The 19,834-nt window shown below is 41.2% G+C and overlaps 2 protein-coding genes and 1 long non-coding RNA gene across 12 annotated transcripts; 2 read left to right on the plus strand and 1 right to left on the minus strand.

Moving 5' to 3' along the window:
• The first annotated feature begins 571 nt into the window (after positions 1–571).
• On the plus strand, positions 572–5,270 carry LOC119007635 (hyaluronan mediated motility receptor-like). 7 transcript variants are annotated; one of them, XM_037077432.1, is made up of 12 exons: positions 572–714; positions 1,385–1,451; positions 1,561–1,719; positions 2,694–2,805; positions 3,337–3,387; positions 3,475–3,552; positions 3,643–3,699; positions 3,847–3,906; positions 4,165–4,229; positions 4,319–4,439; positions 4,619–4,683; positions 4,789–5,270. In XM_037077432.1, the coding sequence occupies exons 2-12, from the start codon at positions 1,429–1,431 to the stop codon at positions 4,988–4,990; spliced, it is 993 nt and encodes a 330-aa protein (XP_036933327.1). In that variant the 5' UTR covers positions 572–714; positions 1,385–1,428; the 3' UTR covers positions 4,991–5,270. The 7 variants fall into 7 exon arrangements, with proteins under 7 accessions (XP_036933327.1, XP_036933325.1, XP_036933326.1 ...); XM_037077431.1 differs by having other exon boundaries at positions 576–670; XM_037077436.1 differs by having other exon boundaries at positions 614–748.
• Positions 5,271–5,403: 133 nt separating this feature from the next.
• On the plus strand, positions 5,404–19,707 carry slc24a6a (solute carrier family 24 member 6a). Of its 4 annotated transcripts, none has more exons than XM_037077416.1 (17): positions 5,404–6,519; positions 6,763–6,861; positions 8,809–8,885; positions 8,971–9,045; positions 9,623–9,707; positions 10,481–10,584; positions 10,755–10,829; positions 11,321–11,346; positions 11,473–11,526; positions 11,621–11,775; positions 12,058–12,227; positions 14,145–14,412; positions 15,873–16,039; positions 16,142–16,256; positions 16,829–16,941; positions 17,419–17,484; positions 17,686–19,707. In XM_037077416.1, exons 1-17 carry the CDS (start codon positions 6,411–6,413, stop codon positions 17,794–17,796), a joined length of 1,869 nt encoding a protein of 622 aa, XP_036933311.1. In that variant the 5' UTR covers positions 5,404–6,410; the 3' UTR covers positions 17,797–19,707. The 4 variants fall into 4 exon arrangements, with proteins under 4 accessions (XP_036933311.1, XP_036933313.1, XP_036933312.1 ...); XM_037077418.1 differs by having other exon boundaries at positions 12,058–12,146; XM_037077417.1 differs by having other exon boundaries at positions 11,621–11,757.
• LOC119007638 lies at positions 10,079–14,045 on the minus strand. The gene is made up of 3 exons (XR_005071182.1): positions 13,849–14,045; positions 10,458–10,605; positions 10,079–10,363 (listed from the first exon to the last, which is right to left on the minus strand). It is a non-coding gene; the product is annotated as an uncharacterized LOC119007638 (long non-coding RNA).
• Positions 19,708–19,834: the final 127 nt, after the last annotated feature.

Consider the following 19,834-nt stretch of genomic DNA (forward strand, 5'->3'; position numbering starts at 1 on the left):
GTGGGCCGTGACGGTCACCACCCCAAAGCATCGGTATTAAACAGTTAGCAGCAGTTCCTCTGGTGATATGCTGCCCCCTGTTTGTTTTGAGTGTAATTCAACAGGTGGCCTATTCTTACATATTGCAACTTTAAATGGAAAAGTAAACAAATATGGCAATTAATACAAGGAATAATTAGAGGAGCAAAATAAAACAAATATCCATTTATGTCACATTTTTTATGAATTCAATGCCAGTTGTTCAGTATGCATATGTATGTATCTACAGACATTTATTTATTTATTCATTTATTCATTATTGATTATGGCAGTTGTAGTCCTCCATACAATTCAACCTGTTTTGCTATATAAGTTTCAGGGCAGTGCGTTATGCCTCTAAATCTCTCATCCTTTGTGTTAATGCCCTTAAAGTTTAACAAAATATCTGCGTTAAACATTGACTGTTAATTACACACATTGCTACGGGGCAACAACCTCAGAGAACAGGCAGGTAACCGGTGAAGTCTGCTCATTCATTCACACCTGGCCTGTCGGAGCCATTTTCCTTGAACGACGTAATTAATAAAACGTAGCCTATCAACCGGCGGTTCGTCTTCTCCCGCTAGCATGGACCGTTACTGTTCCTGCCGGCTAACCTGCCAATCAATCCTAGCCTGCTGCCCTCTTCATGGTAGCCTTTTGGATACTGTATCCAGAATTTGGGTTTTCTGACCGGTAAGGCTTTTTTTGTCTTGTTTTCAGAGTGGATGTCAGTGTAAAACATTGTCAGTTTGGTAATATTTGGTCAACTTATTTAACATTTGGCAGCTGTTAACTAGCTAGCATTAGCAAACTGCGAAACATTAGCATGCGTGAAATGTAAGCCTTCTAGCTAGCTAACTAAAGTTATGGTTACCTCAGTTCTTTTTAAAAAATATTGCAGTATGAGTTTTGTAAAGTTAGCTAGGTTAAGCAGCACACAGGTTTACATTAACTAGTTGTAAAATAATCAATGAACTTGGAGTATTTTAATGTAATTGTGCGCATTGCCTAATGTAGCACTAGTCATGCTACATTTTTTAAGGCTTTCAAAGGAGCAGATCTTGAAGAAAATGCACTTCAGGTTGAGTGTTACAGACTGCAGCAAATTTCAGACAAACTGGGGTTCAGCAAGTGTTGTAAGTAACTGAAAGTAGAGGTAAAATGTCAGAACGCATTTGTCTAACACATACATGTAGTGATTTAAAAAACAATATTTTACTTCAAAAATGTTTGAATGGAAATGGAAGTATAAAATAGCAGGGAATCGAAATACTAGTACACATACTTAAAACAAAGACTTGAAAAAATTGGAAACAACTTTGGAAAAAACATGTGTTGCACCTTATGATTTAAATCTTTTTAGACAATTTGGTGCTCAGGAGCACAGGGGAGGAATAAGTCAGCAGGATGGATGTCACAGTGGAACATATGTGAGTGGTGGTCCTTGAACGAACTCTCGCACAAAAAACATTTTTGGGTTGTGTTACTTAGCAGCAATAAATGACACTTTTTCTCTGATGTGACTGTGTGTGTGTGTAGGACAGTGAAGGAGATGCTTGAGAAAATAGCTGAGCTGGAGTACAGTCAAAGCCAGCTGAGGGACCTGAATGCTGAGATGAGGCACTGGCTGGATGCTGCAGATGATGAGGTGGCGATGCTGCGCTTAGAAAACGCGTCCTTCAGGAAACAAGTGAAAGCGTAAGGAGTCACACACGATTGTCTCTACTGTTTGAACTCCCTGCTGCCTTTGACACAGCCAATCTCTTCACCACCAACTCTGAAAATCTTTAAACCTATAGTTGTTTGGCACTTGTCCCACATGGAGTACCACAAGGTTTAATTATAGGTTTTTTTTTGTTTGTTTGAATTTTTTTTATTTGAAAAGATCTACATAGATGTTTTAGACTTCCATATGATTTTTTGTCTACATCTTAACCTTGCCTAAGCAAGTTACAGCCATTTATTATAATTCTTTCAGTATCTATATGTGAAAAATAGGTGTAATCCTCTATGTCATGTTGTCATCTCATATGGCCAATAAAGTAGAGACATAGAGTAAATAGGAAAGTTATTAAATCATAACAGAGGACATTGAATCAAAGGTGATTTTTGTCAGAGAAAAAAATAAATTTATTAAACATCAACAACAAGTAGGTTGACTACAACCTTCAGCAGTTGGCCCAGTTACAGAAACTACATGGGTTTCCTTGACCAATCAATAGCAGAACATGACGGCGCAATCACGTTAGTCATGGAGCCTCCGAATGCCAGTGAAAAGCTAAAAATCTCCACCTTACATGAGTTTTCAAAGCATATGGTTAGGATTAGTGGTTCAAAAGTTATTATACATTTTAGAACACGCTATTTTTAGCCACCTCCAGCTGTCTAGATCTTTGATGGTCACAATATGCTTCCTCTGTGCTCTGCTTTTAGTTTCAAACATCTATCACTGAAATGAAATAATTAAACTGATTTACACTGGTTCAGTTTTTGTTGAACTCCTTTTGGAAATGGATGGATGGGTAAAAGTTCTCCCCAGCTAAAGGACTGATTGACAAAGGTCTCTTTTTTTGCCCTGCACACTCCAGAATATCTTTTGATTCTGGCTAAGAGTCTGATGAATACATTTCATTACCTCTGGAGGTCTTGTAGCTGTGTTTGTACGTCTGCAGCCTGGAGAAGATAATCAGTGAAGCTCAGCAGGTGGAAGCTGAAACTTGCGGGTCCCTCCTGGGTGATGACCTCGATTTACAGAGATGCAGTGAACAGAAGATTCAGGAATTGGTGGGTGAGCAGAAATGTCACTTATTATATTGTGATGTTGATATTAAGACTTAGTTATGTTATGTTGTGTAACACATGCTAAAATGCACCAGGTTATGAGGGTTCCTTACACAACTTACAGAATCAGTTCTCTCAGAATTTCTTTCATGTCCAGGAAAAATTGGTATTGTAACTGAAATATACCAACCAAATCAATGTTGGATCAAATTTGGTATATCAGTGACAACACTTAGCTCTATAATTGGTTGTTATTTATTCTCCTACAGCCTCCTGTGTTCTGAACAATTTCAATTTTTTTGAGACTTCATAACAATCACCTAACCCACCCTTACTTGTTCGAAAGGATGAATGCATACGGGGTTTAATCTCAAAATGGTTGTATTCACAGTTATTGAAACTGAATTCAGTTCACCTCGTCTGCCACAAAAGAGAATATAAATCATCACATTAGTGTAGATTTCAACCAGTCAGCTAGACGGATTGTTGTCATGAAATATCTCAAGGTGACCCTACATGTTTTTTTTTATGCAGGAAAAGGACTCCACCCTGATTAAGGAAGAAAATAAAAGGCTAACAGCAGAGGTATGATGTTTACATAACATAACTTTCATCATCATTTACTGCACTTGGTGTTCTGAAATTATGTTTTTTAAAAAAACACCTTTTTAGCTCAAGAGCCTCCAGCAGGAGAGATGCCGGGACAAGATCAGCTTAAACGAGTTCAAAGTCTCACTTCAAGCCCTCGAGGTAACTCGTCATTTTCCTCTCTCCGTTGATGATACCAGTGTTGTACATTGAGTATTTTACATCATCAATCACACTCTTATTTTTCTTCAGTGTGGAATTGAAGAGGCCCAGTTGAGGCTGCAGGAAAGGGATGAGATTATTCACGAGGTAGGAACTGAGACATCACCACCAGACAATAACCAATCTGTGCAACATCTACTTACAAATATTTATCTTTCTCTTTATAGTTCAGTGTTCATTTCTTTGTCCTTCATTATTTGAACATCACAATTTTTCGTGTCTGTTTTTTAATAGGAAGAGTTGCAGTCACAGCACTGGGAGGAAACAGTAGAAGAGTACTCCAACATCATAAAGGTAAATATCATCCATTACTATGTTGTTAAAGAAAATTCCAACTCCCTGCATCAGTTAAAGAAGAGAACTGCACAACAGAGCAAACTGTTGAGAGTCTCTTTCAACAGGCACACTGCAGTTTGATATATGAGATGACACAAACACATTTCCAGGATTGAGCCTCTTTACATGCACAGTATTAACTCATTTACTGACCACTCAGATAAAGTCTTCACGTTATGAGCCGTTGAAGTGTCTGATCATGTTTCTCTGCTCCAGGATCTCAGGCTGACCAATCAGGAGCTGAGGAATCAGTTGGAGGAGAGACAGGATGAGGCCTCATTGTAATCCTGACACATAAAATCCCTGTGTTAAAAAATTCACGACATGCACCATGTCATCCGTGTGCACTTATTTCATCTGGTTGTTCCAGAGCTTTTCTGAATGACGTGATGGCAGAAAAGGAAGGATTGCTCAGTCTGCCTCTGTCCTTCGCAGAGGAAATGAAGCTGCTGGCATCTTCAGCCACAGTGTCAGACTCAGATCACAGACATGTACGTCTTCTTCCTCCACATTAAGTTTAATAGCCAAAACAAATGAACGATTATACATCCTTTACTTCCAAACATCACCACTAGATTGTGCCATTGCAACGCTCAGATTCAAACTTTCAGGCAGCTGCTATGAGACTGTAGAACGACTGAGATTAGTGATGTTTATTACGTGTCTGCAGGAGGAAACTGAGACTGAGGAGCTGCTGACACCTCCAAGTCTCACAAAGGAGCTTCAGACAGAAAGGTACTTAAGATTCACAGCAACAAAATTGCTCTGTTAGACTTTTCTATGGGTCCTGTTTACGTCTCCTCATCCATTATCATCCCTCTGGTTTCTCTGTTGTTGAAGGTGTGCAGGTGTTCTAGTCACAGCGGTCCACAGTGCGGGAATGTTTGTGCTGTTTGTCGTCACTCTCGTCATGTTGGCCTTTTTGTCAGGAAGCTTGGCGGGACACTCAGACTTTTTTTCCATCAACACCTTGTGGAGCGGTGCAAGCCTGATTTTGCAGCCTTACTGCAGAGTGCATTATGGGGCCTTACCTCCTGTTTGAGCTAAACCTCTTATAAACATCTTTTATCTGCCTGATCTCAGTTTTTCAGCTGTATGTGTTTTACACTCAGCAGGTCACAAGGCTGATGGTTTGGTCCCATTTTTACAAAAATACAGCATGAAATCTGCAATCAAAAATGAATCATTTGGGATTTATTAGCTCGTAATTAACAAAATACATTCAGCCAACTGAAACAAACCAGTAAAACATGTAATGATCTTTCCCACGACAGAATGTAAAAGTTGTTCAAACACAGCTGTAAATAAATCAGTTAAAGATGGTCTGTGTAACAGTTTTAACGCTGCTGGACTGTGAAAAGTAAGTAGCTATTGTACTGTCATGATGCCACAATGATTATACTGAAGCCCTGAGAGTCCTGTGGGAAGAAAAGATCTGGTGATCCATTTGTGGTGGAAAAAAATGTTTTACCAGTTAAATCTTACCATGTTCTTTTAATGATTCTCCAGGACAACACGATTTCATGCTGTTTGACTTTGTTTATATGTGGCAGACCCTGCCATATTTCTAGCTCTTGGGGCCTTGTTTTTGCTGTGTTTGTGTTTGTTTCATTACCTCGTTAATATTGTAAATATTTGAGTTTGAATTTCGCATCCTAAACAACATAGTGCCCCTTTAAGAAAGAAATCAATTCTTAGTTAGTTTTAAATAAATAGGTTTATGCGTATTTCACCCTACATTTACTATGAGCACACCTCATTTAAGCCCTGATGTTGAAGTTACACCTCATTATTTGCAGAGACCACCAGCGAGACAATCTCAAGAAGCAGCTTCGAGCTGTAAAGTCTGACAGTTTAAGAACCATTTATGTTATCAGGTCATCTCAGCTTCTTCACTACAGCACTATACATGTCACTGGATACTTTCCACATTCTGGATTATATGCACCAGTTAAAGTGTCTCCATGCCTCCTCGTCTCCAGTCGCCCCACCCAGCTGAAGGCGCTCTCTGCCGGTCTTGTCTGTGTGACTCCAGGAAAACACGTCCTGTCATACAGATCAGATTCAGAGACAAGGCTCGAGTCTGAATCGAGAGATTTATTTATTTATTTATTTTTACATATAAATATATATATATATAAAGATGCTGGCTGATGATTCATTGTGTGTCAGCTGGAGTTTTGAGCTTGTGCATGTGGACGCTGCTGCTGCGTCGGTGCTGACAGACTGACTGGTGCTGGATGCTGAGGTGCTGATGTCGGGCCGAACCTCTCGAACATCCCCCCGGATCGTGGATGGAGACCAGAGCTAAAATATCTCAAAGACGATAAATCGGGGGGGAAAAAAGAGGAAAAGCAGAGCAGTTTGATTCAGCGTGGACGCAGAGGAGGGCGGTGTGAGGAGGAGGAGGAGCGGCAGCGAGGCGACATGTTCTTCTGAGCGGAGAACCGGCGGCTGGCGGGATGAGGGCGCCGAGGAGACCGAGGCAGACGCGCCTCCTCCCGCGGTTCTGCGTCTGTGGAGTCGGTCTACTCGCAGCCGCCTGGATCTTCAATTTCAGTGATGTTACAGGTGCTCCTCAACGAAACATGACATAAAACTCGTGTTTCCATGTAAAAAAAAAACCCCTCTGTTGATTAACCGTGCGATTTAAATGACTAATAATACTTTTGACTAGAAAACAAATATAGAGCATTTTAGCTGCACTTGAAATACCTTAAAGTTGGGCAAATGTAAAGCTTGCACATATACCCTATAGAAACTCTTATATTTAATTAATAATGTATGTATTTACATGTTATTCCTTCTCTTCAGGCTCACATGGACCCATTGTGGATCAGGAAGTCTCCTTATCTAAACGACAGATCATCCAGGAGAAAGAACACAACCAGACTGACAGTATTTCTACATCTGGTGAGATATTTTATCATACGTGTGTGTGTGTGTGTGTGAGAGAGAGAGAGAGACAGGATCATTTCTTGTGAGTTGGACTGAGGTTAGATGTCAGTCTCTGTTTTGATCTTCATGAATGGATCTGAAGTCACTGTGATGGTCTCAGTGTCCTGTGTGCTGGAGCAGTCTGAGCCCCGTCTCCGTGCATCGATCCAACCTCTGCCCCTCATCCCTTCATTTCTTCAAACTCACATGTTTAAACACAGTTCGGCCTTTGAGGACACGCGGTTGCTAGGAAACTGAATGCTGAATTTGTGGTTGGATGGCGTGTGCATCTGGAGCTGTTCAAAGTGGCGGTCCTGTTGTAATGACCTGCTGATTAGCAGCCTCTCATCACTTGTGTGTGTGTGTGCTTTGGATCTGTCTGGTTGTTTGAAGGACTGAGAGAGAAACGACGACAGCATCTTACGGTCTGATGAGAGATGAAGAGAGATTTTGTAGCCTTTTACAGAGACAGAGTGACATATATTGGGCTTGAAAGAACCTGCTGCCTCTGGGAACACAGCACAGATTAACTTCAAGGCCTCTGAGACACTTTTTTTTCAAATGACCATATTGCTGATTTCAAGTGAATTATCTTGTGCCTGATGATAAAAATACCCTGTTGGATCAAAAACTAAGTCATGTGGTGCCTTGTCATGACATCAAACCATATCTGTGTCCACGTCACTTTACGTGATGTACATGTTCGCTGCACAATGTTGCCTCTGTGCAGAGTCTTCTCTACTTTTGTCACACGTGTGCGTGACCTTCATCTTCGCAGGAGGTTTTATAAATCCTGACTCACGACCAAATCAGAAAACCTTGTGGGGAAGGCCACCTGGGAGGCAGCTTTCCAGATTGTTGTTTTGCACCGCCTCATAATAAAAGATTTTTTTTTTTTATGGCGCAGTGAGTCGTGGTGTTTGTTTGATCTTGCAGTAGAGCAAAACACTCCCTTACAGTTGGAAAGAGGGTGATTGTGACGCATTGACTAACGCGGCCAAATCAGATGCCTCTGAGCGTTTGACTTTACAGGAAATCGCTTTTGGAAAAAAGGATTACCTTTCTACAGCTGCATGAAGTCACAAGAGCAGCGGAAAAACTCACTTATAATGCAACCAAACAAGTTTAGTCACCTGATTGTGGCATCGCTTTAACCTCGAGCTGTCTGGGCCCTTTCAGCCAGGGCATGCAACTGGACACGTATCCAACAAAGTCACAAACACACGTGACTGGAGCTGCACACTAGAGATGTAAAAGAAGTGATTCATCTACTTATTATTTTTCTCCATAATTGATCGATAAAAATAAATGGCAGTCACAATTTTCCACAGCCCGAGGCAGCGTCGACAAACTGCCTTTTTTGTCTGATCAACAGTCCCGACCCAGAGATATTCAGCGAGCAAGAAATAAAATATTATACTATACTATACAAACAGTACATAGCACAAGTTGCAAAGTGCATAGCAGGAAGAGGAGAGGGGGAAAGTAGCGAAGAGACAGATGACAAAAGAAAACCAAGGAGAGATGTGCTCTGATTTGACGTCTCTGTCAGAAGCTATTCCAAAGTCAAGCAGCGAAGAAACAAAACATGACCTTTGTTCAGCCGGAAGACCCAGAAGACTTGAGGCTGCTCTCAGGGGCCAAAGGGCAAAACTGCCCCCTTAAATACAAAGCTGCGCCACCATGAAACAGCTTAATTCAAGAGTTAAATCATAAAATCAGTCCTAAAGGTCACAGGGAGCAAGTGGCAAAGCAGAATAAAAACAAATATTCAAATTTGTGATGTGATACCAGGGAATGTTTGGTGTTACTGCATGAAAACTGAAAACAATGAATTGATGAATCTACTAAATGTTTTTGTTGTTGAGCGGTTCCCCCTCGTTTTTATACATCATTGTATTACTCTTTCTATCTTGTTTCTAGCTGTCGGAGATTTTCCTGAAGACGTCTTTACTCCAGAGCAAAGGAGACACGGAGCGGTACTCCTCCACGTTCTCTGCGTGAGTGTCGACTCTGACTGACCTTGAAATGAAAGAAGCTTCACTTTGTTGCCTGTATAATAATGTGTCTCTGTGTTTTTTACAGGCTATCTACATGTTTCATGCGCTGGCCATCATTTGTGACGTCTACTTTGTGCCATCGCTGGAGAAAGTGTCAGAGGTATGAGCCAAAGACACATCCGACGTGGTTGTAAATAAAATAATGTCCTACATACAGTATAGTATGTTCTGTTTGTGTTTTCTATGTGTGACTAAAACATCTGCTGGTTTACTTTCAAACCTTTAAAGGCTAATGACGGAGTTATTCTCCATTTTTCTTTTTGTATTTTCCACAGAGAGACGTAAGCCAAACATGCATTACTCCTCTTTCATTTCAGTAATCTTTCATTACTGTCTGACTTCACAGTCTGTGGCCCCGAGCAAATTTCTTTGAAAACATAAATCTTTAATAATGAATTACAAAAATAATGGTTGAGATTTTTCAGACAAGAAAAGGAAATAGTGCATTTCTTGGGGACTAGGTCTGTTGATGTTTTCCAGGATATTACAGATTCAAAAATACCATATAAAATTCCTACACAACAAGCTTTTTTTCCCATTGTTGGGCCTGATACTGGTTTGTAGGTGACATATAGAACAAGATCAATCATCAAGCCATTGATTTTGGATTCACTGATTGTGAGAAATGTATAATATCACCTTTCTTAAATCTGTGTTAACTCCCGATTCTTCTCAAGAATCTTCAGCTCAGTCAGGATGTTGCTGGGGCAACCTTCATGGCAGCTGGGAGCTCCGCCCCCGAGCTCTTCACCTCTTTGATTGGTCAGTATGATGCTTCTCTAATCAGTTACTCACTCCTTTGAGTTAGCCCAGTGATTGCTCCATCAGCACTCCCAATTACCTGCAATCAAGTACCTCTCCACCTGATTATGGTTGAGATAAGTCAAGGGCACGTCGGCAGAGGCACTGATTTTAAGTAGGTGCAAATGGAGACGGCGAGAAGAGCGTGTTTTTATTTTTTTCATGAGCTATTCTTTGTTTTAAAAATGTGAAAACTGAAAGATAAAAACACACTTTGGGCAGAAAAGAACAAAGTAAGTAAGTAATCAGATCAACGTTTCCACTCTGAAATTGAGACTAAAGCAGAGAGACACCATCACACACGTTTGGAAATGCGAGAAACTACAACACTATTGGGGATTTATCCTTGACACATTGCACAGTTTATTAAAATGGAATTGAAACATATGTATGAGTGTGACTTTGCCTCTAAATCCACACGGCTTAAGGACATTTTCTCATATATCGCCTGTGCAATAATCCAATTTATTCCGCAAAGGAAAGGAGGCTGACTTTAAAAAGTATTGATGTGACATGAAGTGTTATGAAGACAATATTCCACAATCAGTAGAACAAGATAAAAAAAGACGTCAGCTGGTGCTCAGCTCTGGTGGTTATGAACCAAAGATGCAATATATCTGTCCAGAGGAGAAAGATACAACTCTAACAATCCATCATTTCTCACAGATTGTCATACTGAATTAATTTTTTTGCTGATGATTTATGACTCACTCCTTCCCGGTCTGTGTTGTTAGGGGTGTTCATCACAAAGGGAGACGTGGGCGTGGGAACCATCGTTGGATCAGCTGTCTTTAACGTCCTGGTGATCATCGGCCTCTGCGGTATCTTCGCCGGACAGGTACGAACACTTTGTTCAGACCTGAAGATTAAAAGAGGACTCACCGATCATTTTCATAACGATAAGACAACAAGAGACAGAATAAGACCTGGCTAACTCTGTAAAACACTGTTCATGTGATCGATCTTACACTCTTAACTGATTTAAATGTGTTCGTCTCCTCCCTGCAGCCCATCACTCTGAGCTGGTGGCCGTTGTTTCGAGACGCTGTTTTCTACATCCTGTCCATAGTGGTGCTCATCCTGGTGAGAAATCCTCCAGTAAATAAGCAAGCGTCTGGCAGGGAATTAATTTTAAGAGTTTGGCAGGGAATTAATCTTGTATTGGCTGAGTCATTGGAGCAAAGAAATCAATTTGCCTTGCACCGAACCACAAGTGAAAGACTGGAATAAATAAAGTGCAATATTTAGTTTAACTCCTGTGTTGACTGTCATGGCTGTCATCATATCAGATGTAAACTAAAAGATAATCGTGGCTGAAAGAAGTAACGTTAAAGACATGATATATGTAGAAAATGCTCACACAAGCTAAGTTTATCCAGGTGCAGGTAGAGTGTCTTGCTCTTGACTGTCATTTCCTCCATCATGATTTTTATGGCAGTAGTAGCCACACACTGTGGTAGTGATGAGTTAAATAGTTACTGAGTCTTCTTTTATCGTTTTATGTTCCTTTGACAAGACATGTTGAAGGTGAATTCCCGAGGTCTAATGAAAGTATGTTTTAATTTTATTTGCAGGTGATCTATGATGAAAAAGTCTTGTGGTAAGACTGTAAAGATTTTTTTTTAATGAGCAACAGTCTCTGTTTTTCGGATATCTGATTGGTTTGTGGTTGTGATGAATCTCGTATTTATGAATCTGTGTCTTTGTCTTTTTGTGCATGTCTCAGGTGGGAGACCATCATCCTGATCTCTATGTACGGAATCTACATAATAATAATGAAGTGAGTCTCTTCCCATCGTGTTGATATCAAGCCACCACATGCTCTGTCTGCCCAATAAAGACCTGATATCTCGGTGTATGTATGTGTGTGTAAGGTTCAACAGATCTCTGCAGAGCCTGGTGGAGAGACACTGCAGCAGGGCAGGTCAACCGTGTTTGAGCAGCCTGCGACGGACGACCGCGGTAGGAAGCATCGGTGACTGTGACAACGACATGGTACCGCTGAAGCCAGGTGCAGGAGCTCGCGTTTGTACGTGTGCATGCGTTCATCCATAACATCGAAAACTTCCCTCCGTCTCTGAGCAGCGTTCAGCAGACCCAGTGACACAGTTAATGCTGCCAGTTAGACTCATTTATGTTCCCCTGTCGATTTAGCCGAAATAGAACTAGACCGCATTGAAGATTTCTTCCTCCACTTTTTGTCACTCCATCACTCTTGTCCTCTTTGTCTTATCATCTTTGTCTGGCTGTCATCTACTTCCCAGCATCATCTCCTGCTAACCTCTGTACATCTCCCCGTACGTCTCCCCAGATTCATGTGTGGTGGCCGGCCAGGATTCAGGGGTGGTGATGGTGGATGAGATGCTGAACACGCACCCCCACCAACTCTCCTTCTCAGAGGCAAGCCTTCGCCTTCTCATCACCCCGCATTTTCCCCCCTTCACCCGCCTGCGCATGGCAGGACGCATGGTCATCAACGAGGTACACTGCACGCGCTCACACCCTCCATGTAACATCAAGTTCCCCCCGGGTTTTTTCGGCTTGTTTGGTGGGTATTTGAACTGTCAAATCAAAAGGGATATGTTCGTAAATAAGTATAAAGAAGGATCACCACCCTCGCTCATCCATGTGTACCTGGACTGGGCTGCACCAGATATTCAGAAATTAGTTTTGAAGTTTATGTTGTATTTTACTCATCACTCAAGCAAACATTAGCTCTATCAGTTAATTCAGTTAGCTATTTAGCAGTTAGACCTTCACTCTTCACTGTAAATGGGTCATAGTAGCGAGCTAACATTGGCTTTATCAGTTAATTCCAATAATTAATGATAAACCAGTTACAAATAGTTTTAACTGCAAGCTGTTAATAAGTTAATCATATACTAGCACGCAAGCTAATGTTGGCTTAATCAGTTTGTTAGGTTTGATATATAACAGTTAACACCTCGCAGTTTTTACTCTTTAACTTTAGTTTTGCTAGTTGGTTCAGTACTTAATAGTTACACCCAGCAGTTTTTATTCTTCAAGCTAACGTAAGTCATTCAGTTAATTTAGGTACATAAAAGTTACACCTAGCAGTAAGCTAACATTAGTTTATCAGTTAGTTAGATAACAAATGCATCATAGTTACTTGGTGTAAATATGAAATAACAGTTAGTCAGTGTCAATATTAAGGTATTTGATTAAAAGAAATAGTGATATGTGACTTTGTTGCTCAATCCTCACATTGAAGTGCTTTTGACGACATTTCAAAATATCGAGATATATATGTTGTATCGTGCTAGAGCCAAAAAATATCTTGATCTTATTTAAAGCCATAGCACCCATCCCTAGTAACATTAATATCTACTTTTGTTTTATAACTAGGTTAAGTTTGAACTTAACGAAAGGGTAACGTAACCGACTCCACGTGTGTTTAAACCAGCAAAACCTGAAATTCCAACTGAAGGTAAACTGAAGGTTTTCACTGAAAACCAAAAAGAAGTTTATAATGCAGAACAGAAAGAAGCGCAGGCATTTCAGCTGACTCCTTCCAAGGCTCAGTGTGTCACTCAGTGTGTTTAACCTCTTTAAGCAGAAAAGTAGTGCCAGGTGTGCATAATTAGAACGAATCAAGCACTGTCACAGAAATGGAACATATAGAGCAAGAAACAAAGAAAATATCCAGCATCATATCGGCTCGTGAAGATAAAAAAAAAAAACGTACATGAGCAGAATTCAGTGAGTTCGTCTTCACTTCTTTTTTGTACACATTTTGTGTATTCTAACAAGCTGTTGGAGTATTTAATTAGTAGATGAACATTTCTGTCGACCTTGTTGAGAATTTAGTTTCTCACTTTCTCACTTGTATCTTTCGATCGTCCGACAGTCCTTTTTGTTTACAGGCCTTCATCTCAGCTTGGTGGTGTAGTTCAATTTGATGAAGGTTTAATAATTACTACTCACAGTACAGTTTTTGCACAGAAGGTACAATGGAGAGAATACATTTGTGCGACCAGATCCTGTTTGCTGGACGCCATCTGATAAGCCCAGACTACACACTCACGCACGTACCGATTGCTGCCCAATCCGTGACATTATCCCGGACACAAAAGAAACTCACCAACTCAATCGCCAGATCAGCTTCCTCACTCTCCCTGCTCTCCTGCATGTGTGCTTGCCTTTTCTAGTGCCAAATTAAAGTGCGACTGCCAGTGCTCCCCCTCCTCCGTGCCGTGCTCCTGATCAATGCTTTCCAAACCCCCTCTGGTGAATGTGCCCGACTGCCTGAACACTCCTCCTGCCAGTTCTCATATCGTTAGCTACAGTCAGATGAAGTCATTACCATAATCCTGCTGCAGTGTTTCTCATGTCAGTTTGTTTTTTCTTTTTCCTCTGACTCCTCTCTCCCACCCACAGAGGCAGAGGCTGATTCGGGCTCGAGTCGGCCCGGAGGAGGGGGCGGCTTCAGGGGAGGAAAGTTTGGGTGCTAACGGGGCGTGGGGGAGGGAGAACGGGATGGTGGCGGAGGGAGAGACGCAGCCACTGGAGGGAGAGAGGGAGAGGGGCAAAGAGATGGGGGGAGAGACAGGTGAGGGAGCACAGCCTAAGGAGGAAGAGGAGGAGGATGACGATCAGGAGGAAGGAGAGGAGGAAAGGTCTCCTTTTAAACCCTTTGTACTGCCAGGTGAGTGGTGAATGAAGGCAGACACTCACAGAGGCACACGAGAATGAAAAGCTTGTGGATCAAACATTTTTTAGGAACAAAAGTAACTACACTTTATTTTACTAAAAGAGATATATCCTCAGTTTTCTGACTGTTCAGTGCTGCCTCACTGTGTTCACCTTCCGTCTGAGGTTGCAGCGCATTAGATGTGCAAAGGTGTGACATTGTGAAGAAGTGTGATGGAATTAAAGGTGGTACTACTACGTTTCACCTGCACATGTTTTCTGTGGGAGAGAGAGGAGCCTCTGTTGTTACTGTTTTTACCTTTCGAAGGAGTACAATATGTCTCCTTTAATGACCACATTTATGTTATGTGATGATATTGTTTTGTTTTTTATCACATCTCCCTCGTCAGAATTTTGCTTCATAAGAAATGAGCAGTGCCAAAAACACTGATTCATCTAAGCGACTATGTGATTATGTCCGATCCGACGTGTCTCCTCAAGATTTTTTGTTACGTTGGATATTGTTTAAATATGTTAGTTGTTTTAGGGTGAGGTGCACATTTTAACAGCATTTAAAATGATTGATTTGGTTGCTGAAGAATGTGATTAAAGCTCCCCAGAGGCTCTAAATTCTGCTCAACTTTGACCATTCTTTGAACAATTTAAGACTGTTTAAACTTTGAATGTAGGGGAAATTAGTCATTACAAAAATCCCTGTTTGTACTTCCATTGTATCTAAAGAACCACGAAGATTTGGCAAATCAGACAGAAAACATTTGTTCAGTTGATTTGAGGAATGTCATCCTCAACACAGACTTTTTTTGGCACCTGGAGGTGAATCTAGTCCCTGACTCACATGGTGGAAATGAAGTTCCCAACAGGCTCTTGGTTCCCGAGACAGTCTCTTGTGACAGAATCGCCTTATCGGACAAGACAGTTGCACGAGGCAGAAAAATGTGACTCTTGTTAAAATACAGAGATAAAAATGCCAGAAAAACAGTTGAACCAAGTGGCAAAAGAAGGAGGTTGTCTCTGACTGGAAACATGCCTGTTGGAGAAATTCCTTCCAGCTTTAATCAGCAGAGTACCATCGCCAAGAGTCATCGAAAAGATTAGTGTTCATGTTTTTTCAATAGACTTGGCAAATTCAGGAAAGACCAGCGAAAAGTCCATTAATGCACCTGACCACAGGACAAGATGACATCTGTTGATCTCTATAAACTTTTTGGCAACTCTTTTCAATCCAGTGCTACTGTGGCCAGCGTAACTGCTTCTTATTTGGCTTTATTCACCTCGTCATGTTTTATAGTGTCTAGATGGCTTTATTACTACTGTAATGAAGCTGATTAAAAAAAGATGAAGCCTCGCAGACAGACACAGGCCGTGCCACATGAATAATTTAGACACTCAGATGAATCTGTAATGATCCCTGTGGGGAAACTTGTGTGTTTGCGCGTGCTGTCATCATTTCCTCAGATGGCTGGTGCGATCGTCTGAAATGGCTGCTCTCTTGGCCCGTGAGCTTCCTGCTTCACTTCACCATCCCCGACTGTAACCTGCCGCGATGGGAGCGCTGGTACCTCCTCACCTTCCTGTCCTCCACGCTGTGGATAGCCCTCTTCTCCTACCTCATGGTCTGGATGGTACGAAACACACTAGTGCAACACATGCACACACACACACACATTCACAGAGACAAATACATATACACAGCCAGTTTCCTCTGTGGTTTTTTTTCTGTCCAGGTGACTATAATCAGCTACACACTTGGAATCCCAGAAGTCATCATGGGAATCACGTTCCTGGCAGCCGGCACCAGCGTCCCCGACTGTATGGCCAGCCTCATCGTCGCCCGACAAGGTCTGATGGATGCACACTTGATGAGTTTTTAGCTTTTAGTTACGAAACTAAATGCACACTAAACATTGAACATGAAGGTTCGTACTGGTTTGAAAGAACATTTTTCTTTTCAACGACCAAGCTTCCAGCTGCATCTCAGAGTCTTGATCTTTAGAGGTTGAATTGTCTGGAAAACCTGGTGTCAAACCAATCTCGAAATATTTACGACCAAATTATTTATGCTTAAAAATGCAGTAAAATTTGAAATCTGTCGAGCAGCACTGTATATACACAAACATACAACATACAATTTGTTAATGATAATTTCTGTTCAGTGTCACTGAATTTGGATCTTTCTTACTAGAAAATAATCTGTCAACACCTCTTTACTTTCTCTTAATGCACATTTAGTGTGGAGGGTGTTTCCACCTTCATGGATTACATTTCAGACTCTTTTACTGTATCACAGCACAGCGGGCAAATCATTAGTGTACTGTCTCTCCCAGAGTTACACTACAGATGTCACAGATTGCCCAAATGAAGAAATAGAAAATGTTTTTTGTTCTTTTGTGTTTAAATGTCAACTGTTGCAGGGATGGGTGACATGGCTGTGTCCAACTCTATTGGCAGTAACATCTTTGATGTGCTGCTTGGTCTGGGCTTCCCCTGGGCGCTGAGGACTCTCATAGTCAGCTATGGATCTGTGGTAACGTCACCTGTTTTCTGTCTAACATCTTGACTCGTGATCCTAAAAAGCTGGAAGATATCTTTGTGTTGTTCTGAACACATAGTCACTTGTTCCCCACTTGATCTTTCCCCTTTTGGCCAGAGAGTCAGACAGTTATTTGTCACATCCTCTTTTAAGTTAAAAAATATTTCATGGTCTTTTATATCTGAACATGAACATAGATTAGATTAGATTAGATTAGATAAAATGATACATGAGATGAGACATGATAAAGGCAAAAAATACTTCTGAAACAGAGTTTAAGTCTGAATATTTATTTTTTTATCATAGAGATCATAAGAAACTTCTCTCTTTGCGGTCAATAAGAATAAAGTCATTGTCCTCATTTATAACATGGCCATCAAGAAACAACAGCTCGGTTCAACTGAGTGGGCTTTTTAAGACGCGTTCAGTGATTTTAAAACCTGCTCCTGCTTTGTCCTGTCTGTTTTTTAGGTGACAATCAACAGCAAAGGTCTGGTGTACTCAGTGATCCTGCTGTTGGCCTCAGTCACACTGACTGTGAGTAGATGTCCACCATCTCTGTGCGGGAGTTTGATATGAGTCCCGCGTCAGCAGCCTGTTTTTATTCCCGTGATTTTCATCTTATCTCCTTCCTGTAAAAGCCTGACAGCCTCAGAGTCAGAAAGAAATATGAGATTATATTGATGGCAGTGCAACAGGAAATGAAGCGCTCTCTCTTCCTGTCCCCCCCTCCCCCAGGTCCTGTGTGTCCATCTGAACTGCTGGAGGTTGGACCGCAGGCTGGGACTCTGCCTCCTTTTGCTCTACGTCATCTTCCTCCTCTGCTCCATCGGCTTTGAGAAGCTGTAGAGGACACGTACACACCCTCCCCACGCACAGATCCATCCAGAAAGGACTCACAAACAAGTGTTTTCCACCTTCACTGCTGCCATTGTCAATCAAAAGTACGGACAGAAGAATTTTCATCTCATTACGTGGTGGCTGTTCGTGTCCGAGCGGCTGCCTGAAAGCTGCGTTGTTTACCTTTGATAAACGAGTATTTTACACAGTTTTGTACCGAGCACCTCTCAACCCAGATGTTGTGGCATCAAAGCCAACTGATAATGCACTATGTCTCACAACAAATTTATAAAGTGTTGAATTTGTATTCTGAAACCAAGAATATTGTACAAGGAACCCCAAAGTGTGTTAGCATACCGACTGAGATTCAAGGTAATCAATCAGGCAACAAGTCGATTGTTAGTTTAGGACAGTTTCTTCACACGTGTGACAAAGTTCAAAGAATCCCAACTTTCACACACTTTGTGTGTGTGTGTGTGTGTGTGTGTGTGTGTGTGTGTGTGTGTGTGTGTGAGGGATGTATGTGTATAAATCCAAGCGAGTGGAGATGTGCATGAGAATAGAGGTTTATGTCTGTGTGTAGCTCCACATGAACACTTTGACAGATTAAATACAAAACACAGAAGAGTCATTACAAACCAGCTCACCTACACCTGAAACTTGCTTCACTCCAAATACTTTTCTAGTTATGACTTTTTTGGAGTTTGGCCCTCAGAACTAAATGTCACTACTTTGGTGATACTTTGTCTGTGCAGACGAAGCCTCACAAATCGCTTATTTTTCACTGGATTGGGTGGAATTTAGTCCTGGACATCTAAGAGACCTTAAAAATAAAGTGTCAGTCCAGTTAATAACAATCAGTCCTCACTAGTTTTCACCTTCTTGTGAACAAAGATTGGTTCTGTGTAGTTAAATGTATAAGGAAGGGTTTAAGGAAGGATTGATTCATCGTATGTGGAAGTGTTAACTTATTCATTGCATTCATATCCAAAATTCAAACATGTTTCATCACTCCTTTTTAATTTATAATCTCTCTGTAGAATATCTAAATCTTCACACTTGTCACTGGCTGCAGTATCACATTCAGTGGTTCTCCTGGATGTTCAGGACAAATTTCAGCTCAATCCAGTGAAAAATAATCAGCTGGAGAGGCTGAGAACAAAACTTCAAACATTCATAACTAAGAAAGTATTTAAAGTGCAGCCACAGGATTTTTACAAGCATTACACGTGAATTCTTTTGAGAAAATCCACGACATGAACTGAGAAGTTCTGGATTCTGGGTGAGACGGCACGGAACGACCCACAGGTCTGTGCAGACGTGCAACAAGACAAAGCTACATTATCCTTACGTTAAACCCAGAGTGCTGCCACATGCTGACTCCTGTTGCTCATCTCATACACACATGAAAAGGATTCAGCCGCGAGTAAAACCTATAAAAGTATATATAAAAAGTAGATGAAAGTTGATATGGAATGATTATGTTAATACAAAATATTAAATGTGATTTTCTCAGGTCAGCGTACAAAAAAAAAAAAAAACACCTTTTACTTATTTAAACTTTATGACTGCCACAAGTAACCTCAATGAACAGATGCTCATACATGTACGTTTATATAGTTGCTTCTCGGTGCGTGCAGTTACTTTCTGTACAGCTCAATGTGAACTTGTCATCACGCCTTTGTGTCCGTAGTTGTGAACAGCAAAGCATGGCTGATCATCACGCTCCTGATAATTGCACTAAGCCGCTGTTGTCTTGGCCTTGTACAGAACGTAGGCCCCCCTTTCCCTCTCTTTCCAAAAAAGCTTTCTCGTCACAGAGGTGGCGCGAAACGCAAGGTGTTTGTGAAAGTGTCTGGAAAGACTCCTCGAGTGTGTGTTGTTGTTGAGTGCAATTAAAATGTTTTGCTCTGTGCGGTTTCTCGTCTGCGTCTTGCAACTGATGCTCATTCAAGCCCCAATTTAGATCTTGAAATGATTTCACCTGCACTGAACGTTAGTAAATATAACAAGAATAAGAGGCACATTGAGCTTGTTGAGCTCTCTA

The sequence above is a fragment of the Acanthopagrus latus genome, chromosome 18, assembly GCF_904848185.1.
Source record: "Acanthopagrus latus isolate v.2019 chromosome 18, fAcaLat1.1, whole genome shotgun sequence".
NCBI classification, from domain to species: domain Eukaryota; kingdom Metazoa; phylum Chordata; class Actinopteri; order Spariformes; family Sparidae; genus Acanthopagrus; species Acanthopagrus latus.

Excerpts from the sequence above, each read along its gene's own strand:
- LOC119007635 (XM_037077430.1), top strand. The coding sequence starts at position 668 with ATGGTAGCCTTTTGGATACTGTATCCAGAATTTGGGTTTTCTGACCG. Across the intron at positions 3,388-3,474 it reads ATAAAAGGCTAACAGCAGAG|CTCAAGAGCCTCCAGCAGGA; the intron begins GTATGATGTTTA and ends ACACCTTTTTAG. Across the intron at positions 4,684-4,788 it reads AAGGAGCTTCAGACAGAAAG|GTGTGCAGGTGTTCTAGTCA; the intron begins GTACTTAAGATT and ends CTGTTGTTGAAG.
- slc24a6a (XM_037077416.1), top strand. The coding sequence starts at position 6,411 with ATGAGGGCGCCGAGGAGACCGAGGCAGACGCGCCTCCTCCCGCGGTTC. Across the intron at positions 6,520-6,762 it reads CAATTTCAGTGATGTTACAG|GCTCACATGGACCCATTGTG; the intron begins GTGCTCCTCAAC and ends CCTTCTCTTCAG. Across the intron at positions 11,776-12,057 it reads AGGTGCAGGAGCTCGCGTTT|ATTCATGTGTGGTGGCCGGC; the intron begins GTACGTGTGCAT and ends ACGTCTCCCCAG.